The sequence below is a fragment of the Anolis carolinensis genome, chromosome 2 (genome assembly GCF_035594765.1).
Source record: "Anolis carolinensis isolate JA03-04 chromosome 2, rAnoCar3.1.pri, whole genome shotgun sequence".
Classification (NCBI taxonomy): domain Eukaryota; kingdom Metazoa; phylum Chordata; class Lepidosauria; order Squamata; family Dactyloidae; genus Anolis; species Anolis carolinensis.
In genome coordinates this window covers 28,270,171-28,281,730 of record NC_085842.1, presented here as the reverse complement: position 1 = coordinate 28,281,730, position 11,560 = coordinate 28,270,171, and the positions used below count along the sequence as shown (strand labels likewise).

Sequence of the window (11,560 nt, the reverse complement as noted above, 5' to 3'; positions counted from 1 at the left end):
CCTTCTCCCTTGGAGAATGATGTTCCTGCCTACACATGTGCTCTTACAAGGGTTATATCATGCCTTACCGGTCTGTTCTCGGTATTTGGTGTGTATTGATGCAATACCTTATTGGGTCCTCGGACCATGGTTTTTTCATGTTTTTTCATGTTTTTCATGTCTAATAAACATATGTTTGGACAGTTTCTCGTTGTCAGGGTTTGCTTAGCCCGCCTCCGAGACTTAAGCTTGCTAGTCTCCATTAGTGTGCATTCACAGAGTACACGAAGAAAAAGGACAGGTTGCTTACCTGTAACCATGTTTCTTCGAGTGTACTCTGTGAATTCACACAAGCCCGCCCTTCCTTCCCCTCTGGCAAACCCTCTTCCTTTCTCGTTGCCTTAGCGGCGTAGGAACTGAGGAGGACACGCCGAGGGCTGCCTTATATGCCCTCCGGGGACGGAGGGGCGTGGCTACCGCCAAAATTTAAACTTCAGCTTGGGAAGAGTTTCCGTTGGGACCTGCGCAGGCGCAGCCTCTCCATTAGTGTGAATTCACAGAGTACACTCGAAGAAACATGGTTACAGGTAAGCAACCTGTCCATACCTGCTTTTCTCCCTATGGAGAATTGAGATGACTATTTGTACTTTGTGGATGCACCCACAGCACAGGTTTGAAAAAATAAGAATGTGTTGTGTGATTCCATTGTTTATGTTAATTCCTAGAAGTCTGTACATATTATCTCTTCACCTCTTTGAGCCACAATCCATAATTGTTCTAGATGGCAAAATGGATAATAAGGCACAGCCAGATATGTATTTTTGGGTAGACATGTAACCTCTGCAGTGCACCACTATGAGAGCCCCCTTCACCCAGCTTTCTGGAGGGTGCCTTCGGTAAATAGAAACACTGCAGTAAACTCAGGCGTCCAATGTAAAACATACATTATAAAATGAAAGTAAGGAAAGCCACTCCTTCTGGCTAAGATCGAGTGCACATGTGTATATGTGTTGTGTATGGAGACAGTAGGGAAAAGTAATAAAGCTTTGCTATGTGTACAAATGATAGCAAAATGTGGCAACTATGGCACAAAAGGGAAAATTGTAGGACCTGGTAGAGGACTATGTACATAGAAAATAGATTGTGTTAGCTGGTGCAAAGAAGGACTATACTAGATTTTCTGAAGAGTGATCTGCAAGCATATTTTTCCAAAGTATCTTCACAGATAAAAAGTAACTCTCCTTAAGGAAAACACTAAATCAGTCTATCATAATCTCAAACATTTACAAGCTGCTCATTGCAAAGCATCAAGCAGCAACTAGCTTCCGAAAGGAAAGTGCTCAGATTTCACCGTCATTCACTGAACAACTTTCTCGTTTTCTTCCCAGCAATTCCGAAAGCAGATCTAATCTTACTTCGTTGAAGAAAAACCCAGGAGAGAAGGACATGGTGGTTTAGAGAGAACTGGATACAACAGAATATACAGTGGTTATGAGTCGCAGACGGGAACAACAAAACCATACCTTAGAAGTGACGGTGGATACCAGCATTTTCTAAGGTCCACTTTGGGTTGTAACTGGGACACAACAGCTGCACAACAGAGTAACAGGCCTCAATAGTTTTGAATATCGTTGGCCAACATGCAACAGTTCAGTCCAGAAAGGTTTGGCAATTATATGAGGGTTCTGGGTGGGGAAGAAGGCTATATATGGATATACACAGCTAAGGATAGTGGGAGTTCATGCTTAGGAAGATCTCTCTCCCTCCAACCGCACCCCCCAAATCTTCTGCCTTTAGTTCATTCTTCCTGGCTTCTTTTGGTTCATCTGCTGGAGAGACAAAGGAAGAAAAAAGAGATCAAAGCCATCTGTAGTACACTTGGATATCAACTAGCATGCCAACGCCTTAAATCAAGAAACAGCTTCCTAAAATCTCCAGGGATACTCGCCGGAACACCTCGAAAAGCGAGAGTCCAAAAGTGGCAGGCTAGAACTCGGAACCTCAATCAGACTGGATGAGAAACTCCCTCCTGGGCACACAGAAGACTCGCCAACTTGGAAGGTGCTCAACAGACTGTGCTTCGGGACCACGAGATGCAGAGCCAATCTTAAGAAATGGGGTTACAAAGTGGAGTCTACAACATGCAAATGCGGAGAAGAGCAAACTACAGACCACCTACTACAAGGCAGTCTGCCACATGCACAATGGAGGACCTTCTCACAGTGACACCAGAGGCACTCCAAGTGGCTACCTTCTAGTCAGAGAAAATCTAGTATAATGCCAAATTTTTAACTTTGTTTTTTACCCTCAATTTGCTTCTGACACAATAAAAAAATCTGTAATAAGCAGGCAGACAGAACAAGCACACCATTTTATAGAAAATGGAAATTGAGGAGGTTGAGAAAGAAGAGAGAGGACACAAAATATTTGTGGTTCCTAGAATTCTACTTTCCTCTGTGATATTCAAGGACCTGTGATTCTACGGCCCCTTCTATGCTGCCATACAAAATCCAGATTATCTGAACTAGATTATATGGCAGTGTAGAGGGGGCCTAAATCTCCTTCTCCCAACCATATGATCTTTCCTCCTTTCATAGAGCTGATTCTCAATTATCCTTCCCATGCACTATGCCAATAAACATACATGTATATTTGAGTGTGTGTTGCATGTGTTGCACACCAATGTTGAATGCTTTTATCATTAAAAATAATAGTACGTTTTTTGCACTTCTATGGAAACCTCAGTGTTTCTGCATGCGTATGTGGCGGTATAATGTGGTGGACATGGAAAAAAGCCAAGAAATACTGGAAATAGATACATTTTCTGATTTAATGCATCTTTAAAACTACTGGGTTCTCTACAACACTTCTTCTTAAACTGTGGGTTGCAACCCCAAAAGGGCTCCCCTTAGCTCAATGTGGGGCCATGAAATAATTGGCAACAATTTTCTGAACTAGTGGCTGTTTGAGACATTGACACGACTGTTGTGCAGTATTTACAGTAGACTCTGCAGGAGATGCTTCAGCTGTATTTCATAAAAAGAAAAATCAGCCTGTTTAGCAAGCCTTGCAAATGCTGATTGGTTATCAGTAAATGTTTGATTTTTACCAAAAAGGCCCTCTCCTTTGTTCTAACCAAACATGCTTGAGTGGATGGTGGGACAGAGAAAAGGCCTTCCCCAGAAGATCGTAGATTTTTAACAAGTTCGTAGAAAGAGATACGGTCCAAATTCAAATTGGCACTGCTCTTTTTTTTCCTCGGTAGCCATCGACATTACCCTACCATCTCTCATTGACATTCTCCCATTGTATCCATTTTCATTGAAGAGGGGAAGGGAGCAGCCGGGGATCTTTGAGGAGAGGAATGATCCCTGGCCTGCTGGAAGCCTGCATTCAGATGCTGTTGGACCTTACTCCGCTTCCCACTTTCCCTTTCCCTCCGACACACTTAGGCATGTCTTAAACACTAATGGCACCCTGCTCTCCCCTCCTTCCTCACCACGATGGCACTGAAAAGCTCCTGCATGTTTCTGGATGACTGCTTGCTGATATCTAGGGTTGCACATGTCCTTTACCCACCCACTTCCCCACTCCAAACATGGTACTTCCATCAGTAGTACCTGAGAGATGCTAATGCCAGTCAGTTTCTCCACGGTGTCCGGCAACCTGTTCATGATTTCCAGGACCTCCCCAGTCATCTTGGCTGCACCCACGTCTCCAGCCCCACTCGACACCATCGTGATCTTGTTCACCGAGGCCATAGGTTTGGTGATTTCTTCAGCCATCTACACACAGAAGGAAAAGGGATACAAATACACTTAGGGACTGCTACACACTTTGCAAAAATGGGGATTAGTTTGCCCTTGGATCTAACAACTTAGCTGAAGTTGTAAACATACAAGTGAAACTAATAACAAACATATTTTCGGTGTGACTGTCTTATCCATGGATTTGATATTCATGTTTTTACTAACCCCATGATCCAAATATCTCTCCTCATCCCAAAGTGTTTGTAAAGCCTCTCTAGCTTCTCTAATGTAATTCTGTGGTATGCTTCTAGCCTAAATAAAAGGTTTGCTATAGGTGGGTTTGGATATGTATGAGGGGGCTTGGAATATATTCCCTGTAGATATAGAGATCATACTGTAGTTCAGGGGTCCCCAAACTAAGGCCCATGGGCTGGATGTGGCCCTCCAAGGTCATTTACCTGGCCCCTGTCCTAAACTTTAGATTTAGGATTAGGATTGACCTAAGTCTGAAACGACTTGAAGTCACACAACAACAACAATCCTAATTTTGGACTACTTTATCATAGTCTTAGGAACCGCAAACTGACCCTCCACTAACAATGTTTGAGGACCCCTGCTGTAGTTAGTCAGCAGATTGAAAAACCTTTGTCTAAAACTAAATTTGAAGAAACCTAGTAAGATTAAAAGTGCTGATGGCAAACCTATTTTAAAAGAGCTTCTTCCCAAGAGAAAATATCTACAATGATATATATGCAATGATGATGGGAGTAAGTATGCATATTTCCCTTTAGAACAACTGTAATTATTTTCTGAGGAATGCACATGATTTTTTAAACTATGATTTCTTTATGCAAAGGGATCTTGTAGCACCTTTGAGACTGAGAGAAGTAAGTTGGCAGTATAACCTTTTGTAGACTTAAGTCTACTTCATCAGTTGCCGATAATATGATTTCCTTCATTAGTTTATAATCTCACTAAAAGCTGATAGTCCTATGTTTCACTATGAAGGTTTTGCAAACATTATTTGCAAGAGTTATCCTTTAAAAAAGAAATCAGTGAGTTGTCAAAGGTTTTCATGGCCGGAATCACTGGGTTGTTGTGCGTTCCAGAGGCATTCTTTCCTGATGTTTCGCCCACATCTATGGCAGGCATCCTCAGAGATTGTGAGGTCTGAGACACCAACCCAAACTCACACCAACCCAAAGAAATCAGTGTTTGCAAAAGCTTAATTGTTCAACAGGTGGGGCAGCTGTGCCCTTACAATGTGGCCTTATTTCACTGCAGCGTAACTGCTTAATGACAGCATCCTTTGACCACTGCAGTACAACATATAATACAATGGAAATATTTTGCATACAGTTGAGCTATTGAGTTCTGAAAAGAACATATATTTTTGGGAAAAATTGTCCAAAAATTGACTGTTCTTAAATAGGTTATTTTAAAAGCAACGTTTTCAGAGTGACAAATCTGTGGACATTGACATCATCTGAAGATGTTCATATTCAGATGGTGCCAATGTCCACAAATTTGGCACTCTGAAAACGTTGCTTTTAAAATAACCTATTTAAGAACAGTCATATTATCTGCAATCCATCAAGCATCAATGTCACAGATGTGTATGGTTACAGTTCTAAATTGGTGATGTTGGCTTTGTGATCTTGGAACTTGTTGCCCTGAATATCAGGACGCTAGCTTGTCTGGGCTACACTTTTAAAGCATGCTAGAAAGTGCAGGGTAGACATTAAAACTGTTTCGAAGAGTCTGATTTTTGCTGACATCTCTTTCCTTTTGGGCAGCATTATCATTCAGATTCCACCTATACGAGTAGCAGGGCCGTAGCCAGAAAATAATTTCGGGGTGGGAGGTGGGGGTGGGGCTTTGAAAATTTTGGGGGAGGGGGGGGTTTAACCCCTTGCACACACCCCTCCCCGCTACAAACCTGTCAATATCTGCTTGAGATAGTGCCTGGAGGGACTCTTAATGTTTTGTGTCTCATAGACTTAGCATGGGGATTTGGTTAACCAGTTAAAATTCCTGAGTAAACCAGGTTTTTTTTTATAACCTGAAAAATTTCGGGGGGGGGGGTTGAACCCCTAAAATTGCCCCCTCGCTACAGGCCTGCGAGTAGGAGGTGAAGTGCTCACCTCTGGAAGCCTCTCCAGAAGCATGTCAACCATGGCCACCTCTTGGTACTGCTTGAAGGCATCTGCTTTCTTGGCCATCTGCTCAGCATCAGCTCGGGCCTTGGCTTCAATAGCGAAGGCCTCAGCCTCACCCTTCACCTAAAGGCAAGAGGATTGAGATGGAATTGATCAGTGAGTACAATTTGGTCCCCCTAATTTCCCCTTAAATTGGTTCTACTTAAATAGGTTTACACTCACCCTGACTGCCTCAGCTTCTGCCTCCGCCTGCATGATAAGCTGTGACCTGACAAGGTACAAAAGAAGGAAGAATTGTCACTCTTACACCCTTCTTACAATGTTCCAAAGCTGAGTTTCTAACTCTTTTCCAAACTTTTTTGTCTCTCAAAATGGAGGGGCAGGGAGGACGAGATACCGAAAAAGGCTAAAACAAACTTAGGATCAAATACTGGACATTATACAGTACAGACTCGGCATCCGTTATGCAAAATGCTTGGAATTAGGTGTGTTTTGGATTTTGGAGAACATGGGAATGCTTGAATTTGCATATACATACATAATTATATGGGATGCTCAACCTGTACAAACCCCATACATGCAGGACCACTCCACCTCCTTTTTCAGCTTAATTGTTTCTCCACACAAACCTTCTCAAATCAGCTTTGAGCAGAAGTGGGTATGTACAGCTTAAAAGTAATGTATAAATATATTAATGTTATTATGTAAATCAGTGGTTCTCAACATATAGGTCCCCAGGTGTTTTGGCCTACAAAAATTATGTTTGTATAATTGTATCTATCCTCCAGAATACCCCACTCCCTTATGACCCTGTTCGCTGTGGTTTTTATTTTTATGTCTTTCTCACCCCGAGTTTTAACTTAATGTTCATGTGGTCTGCCCTTGTTTTTATTGTCTCCTTGTTTTATTTTGTAATGGATACTATTTACTGTATTGCTTATTGTATTGTGTTGTGCTGTTCTTTTATATGCTGTTTACATTGTATTGTTTTGGGCATGGCCCCATGTAAGCCGCCCCGAGTCCCCGTTGGGGAGATGGTGGCGGGGTATAAATAAAGTTTTATTATTATATTATTATTATTATTATGTATTTTTTTTACTGATTACTGTTAATGGTTTTAAATGTGTTGTTAATTTTATTGATTGTTTGGCATTGATTTTTGCCGGGTGTTGTAAGCCGCCTTGAGTCCCCTCGGGTGAGAAAGGTGGGGTAAAAATGTTTTAAATAAAATAAAATAAAATAAATACAACTCCCAGAAATCCCAGCCGGTTTACCAGCTGTTAGGATTTCTGGGAGTTGAAGGCTAAAAACATCTGGGGATCCACAGGTTGAGAACCACTGATGTAAATGGATGCCATGTATTTAGCTGCTATCCTTTTTTGATTTCATTTTTATATACCCCCCCCCTCGAACTTCTTCTAAATAGTATTTACAGGCCAAAATGCATTGGGCTTTTCCCCTTTTCTTCATGGACAAGACTTGTCTCTGACATGCTAGTATCACTAATAGAGTTTCCAGAAGGAAAGCTGGAAAGAACTCTTGTACTTTTAATAACTATAGGTGAGCTTACAAGCAATATCTACTTTAAGTCCCCTTTCTAGCCAACAACTAAAAATACAAGAATCCTCTTTGGCTTTCACTCTGGAAATAATAATAAACTTTATTTATAGACCATCCTATCTTCCCAAAGGGACTCAGGGTGGTTTCCAACAGTAAGGCAACTATTCAATGCCAAAAGAAAACCATACAAACAGTTACATCAGAACAAAGCACATTAGGCGAAATAGACAACCTAATTGTAACTTAATAAACAAAGTGACAACAAATATAATAAAAACTAAAAAAAGAAAATAAATAAAAATTAAATTAAAACATCATAAAATACAAAAATTCTGAAAACGTTCTAAAAATAATATATATATAAATTTCAATAATTTGTTTCATAGAAATGGCAGCGCTTGGGCCTCCCACTTTCAGTCTGAAATGGCATAGCCTAGCATTGAATCTTTCCTCTTCTAGCATGTCTATTCTCAGAGTAGTCTTGACACAGAAAAGGATGAGGACAAGCCAGAGGAAAGCGCCGGCTCCTACCTTTCTGCCTCAGCCAGTCTCTCCAGCCGGTAGCGTTCAGCTTCTGCAGGTTTCTTGACTTTGGCTTCCAGCTCGCGCTCCTTCCGAATCATCTCCTGCTCCTGTATCTGTATTTGTTGGGTTCGTTCCACCACCAGCACCTGCATCTTCTGCTCCTCAATCATCTGCTTTGTCTTGGCTACCTGGAGTGTGTAAAAGGCACAGTGAGGCAGTTAGAGACCCATATCCAGTGAAGCTCAAATGGTCCAACAGTCAGAACAGCCAGTGGTGTAATTCTGGACATTTTTAGTATCCCAACTACCACTGCCCTGGCTTCAGAGGAAAAGAAGAAGAGGTAGGCACACCTCCATCATGCCTAGGCCAAGAAGCAAATGGAAGGCCCCCCTTTCCATCTTAACTGCCACTGCCCTGGTCAGATTTCAATATTAATGTCAAAAATACGTAGTATGATTTTACTATTTGTGCTGCATTATATAAATATTGAGTAAAGACAAATATCACTTAAGTAAAAGAAACATTAAATATTAAATAACAAAAAAAGTTGTACACACTAAACTAATCTGGGAATCTGCTATTGCAACACATCCAATGAAATGGTTTAAAACCAGTATAAAAAAGGATTAGGACTAAGAACATTCCAGTCTACTTGGAATATATGAAACTCATTCCAGAAACGTATTTAAGAACTGGTCCAAGAGCCCAGAACAGCCTTGATTCCAATCATCCCACTTTCTCTGGTGATTAATTTGTACTCAGTATGCTTTATTATGCCAATTGTTTGTCTTAGATAGTTGAGCAAATAGTTTTCATGGTGCTATATAGACAAATAGATGATCATGATAATGTCATTTGTTTTTAATGTGCTCCTTTCAGCTTTAAACATTTCTAAAAATCTGGCCTTTTACCCTGAGGTTTTACAGAAAATCTAGACTTTTAGTATCTGGACATCCCTTCAGTTGGCATTGCTTTGCTGTGTTGTTGAGAGGAGGAATTAGTGGTGAGAGGAACTAATTCATGAAAAGGTGAAGTCCCTTTAGGGAGATGAATGAATGAATGAATCTTTATTTATAGTCCGCCCTATCTCCCCAAATATAAAGCATATAAAGTTGTTGTCATTATTGTTGTTGTTATTATTATTATTATTATTATTATCCTCTAGGAAGTGCCTCTTTTCCAGGATGAATTCTTGAAATATTCATGCGTGTGGATACTTGCATATCAGTATATTAGCATTAATGCACCTCTACTTAATGAAAACATGTTTATTTGCATACATGATAGGAGGAAAATCGAAGTATCCTTGGCTATGTGGTTGAAAATAATGAAAACTCCTAACAGCAAGATGGATTTCCCAAAGGGAAATGTGTAGCCAATTATGGTGACTTCTCTATGATGTGTGTCACTGTAATGGCTGATGTGGGCTAGGACAAAAGGATTTTTTCCCCTCTTTTGGAGGCAAGAAAGGTTATTATTATATTACAGCTCCCAGAGTCCATAAGCCAGCATTGCCAGTAGAATGGAAACCAAAATGCTATACATGAATAAAACTAAATACACAGGCGGATTGCTGTAAGTATTAGGAACGCATCTATCCAACCCATGCTTCCCTCCCACCCCAATAAGGTTGCCTTACCTGCAGCTGATAGGCCAGGTCCGACTCTGCTTTCCGCGTGTTCACCTCAATGTCATACATAGCCTTCTTCAGCTCGAAGTCCCGCTGGGCTTTGGCCATTTCAATATCATTCATGAACTGAGCGGACAATTTCTCCTGCTTGGCATTGGCTTCCTACAGGCAGAAAGCAACGAGAATTCAGCAGGACATCACAAGCCATATTGTAGTCTGGAGTGGAACAGCATAGGCTACTTTGGCAACTTTGTCAGGAAAAGACAAATCCCACAAGGGCCTTTTCCCTTTTTCTAGATGTAATAATAATCATAAAAAATAAAGTAACTGGCAATGATCAAAATTTGTTTCCCTTTCATGATTCCCCTGGTTCAGGCACCTCAATATATCTAAGAGCCAGCTCTAAAAAGCTAGTATTAGTCAAAATACGTAGTGTTATGTTAGGTGGAGGAATGGCTCTTTGGATTTCTCAGTATCATATTGGCATTTGAGTTCTGTCTCTGTTCAGTACTGGATTGCAAATGTTTCTCTCCCACCAAATGGAAATTTCTGTACCTATTTTCTTAAGATGATGATGATAATAATAATAATAATATTTTTATCTGCTCAAGGTGAGAACGCAGTCAAAACACACAGGTAAAACAATACCATTAAAACATAGTCCATAATAAGATCAAAACATAATACTAATAGAATGTAAATTTAAAATTCATAGTTTAAAATTGAGTAGGCCTTCCAGAAGAGATAAGACAGGAATTCTTATATGCATTTGGGATCATTTTGAAACGTCCCATAAAAAAGCCCTTTGTGCATACAGTAAGATTCCCATAACTGAGGGAATGCATATCTGTGATTTCACCTACCCACACTAGGTTATCCAGGCAATTCTTTGGTGTGCTTCTTCTGAAAGCTACCAAGGAGCTACATTGGAAGATTTAGCAAATTCCTAGAAATGCAACACTATGGTATCCTGGGACCAGAAGTCAAGTAATGTAATGGCGTTCAGTCATACAATATCTGTGGTTTCCAGTAACTACGATCCAGCTGGGAATGAGATCATGCTGCATTTCCCCCCTGAAATTGATCTGAAGTTTTAAACAATGTGTCTATTTCTGATGCAAAATATACTCCATTCCTTTGCCAGGTCCATGAGGTGCAAAGTAAGTATCCAACATCATCATCATCCACTATGTGGCTAAAACGTACCTTAATGCCAGCATCCCTCTTGGCTTCAGCTTCCCCAATCCTGGCGTCCTTCTGGACCTGAGCTGTCCGGGCTTTCCCCAGAGAGTGCAGATAGTCCTGTAGTTGCCGAGAGAAGGAGATTATGTTGGGGAGGTAGACAAACATGGCTGTAAAGGAAACATCCCGACAACTCAGCACTGAGAAAAGCCAATTTTTGCAAATGAAGGCCGAGAAGTCATCAGTGAAAATGAAGACTACAGCCAAGAAATCAGAAGAAGGCTAAGACTTGGAAGGACAGGTATCAAGGTAGTAGAGTAAGATCCCCAACTGTAATGATGTACAAGTGATATTTCTATGTACAGATGTGAAAGATGGACAATGAAGAAAGCGGACAATAAACAGAATCAACTCATTCAAAATGTGGGGCTAGAAGAGAGATTGATGGAGATCATGGATGCTATAAAGACAAATAAATGGGTCCTAGAGTAAATCAAACCTGGATGACAGAATGTTATTGAAAAGACACAAAATAATGCTGGGAAAGTTTTAAAGTCAGCAGGAAAAGACCATATCACAGATGGATTGAATCAATAAAAGAGATCACGATTATCCAGAGTTGACAAGAGCTAAGCAGTGGTGTTCGTAGTAGGAACCTTGGAGGGTTGCTATAAGTTAAATTTGACTGATCCATCTGAAAGTCGAAGTATGTATGTATGTATGCACGATTGACTGTTTGTACCACATAGGCTGCTGCTAGGTGAAGTGGCCCTCTG

General features: G+C 40.7%; 1 protein-coding gene across 2 annotated transcripts in view; it reads right to left on the bottom strand.

Annotated features, from left to right (window-relative positions):
* Positions 1–581: 581 nt before the first annotated feature.
* flot1 (flotillin 1) overlaps positions 582–11,560 on the bottom strand; it is a 50,473-nt gene continuing 39,494 nt past the window's right edge. The window contains exons 7-13 of one of the 2 annotated variants that reach the window (XM_016997917.2): positions 10,809–10,904; positions 9,612–9,764; positions 7,979–8,160; positions 6,110–6,155; positions 5,873–6,010; positions 3,600–3,764; positions 582–1,808 (exon numbers count right to left, since the gene is read on the bottom strand). In XM_016997917.2, the coding sequence (XP_016853406.1) occupies positions 1,773–1,808; positions 3,600–3,764; positions 5,873–6,010; positions 6,110–6,155; positions 7,979–8,160; positions 9,612–9,764; positions 10,809–10,904 (816 nt within the window). In that variant the 3' untranslated portion in view covers positions 582–1,772. The remainder of the gene's footprint in view (positions 1,809–3,599; positions 3,765–5,872; positions 6,011–6,109; positions 6,156–7,978; positions 8,161–9,611; positions 9,765–10,808; positions 10,905–11,560) is intronic. The other variant, XM_003228332.4, reaches the window with a different exon arrangement.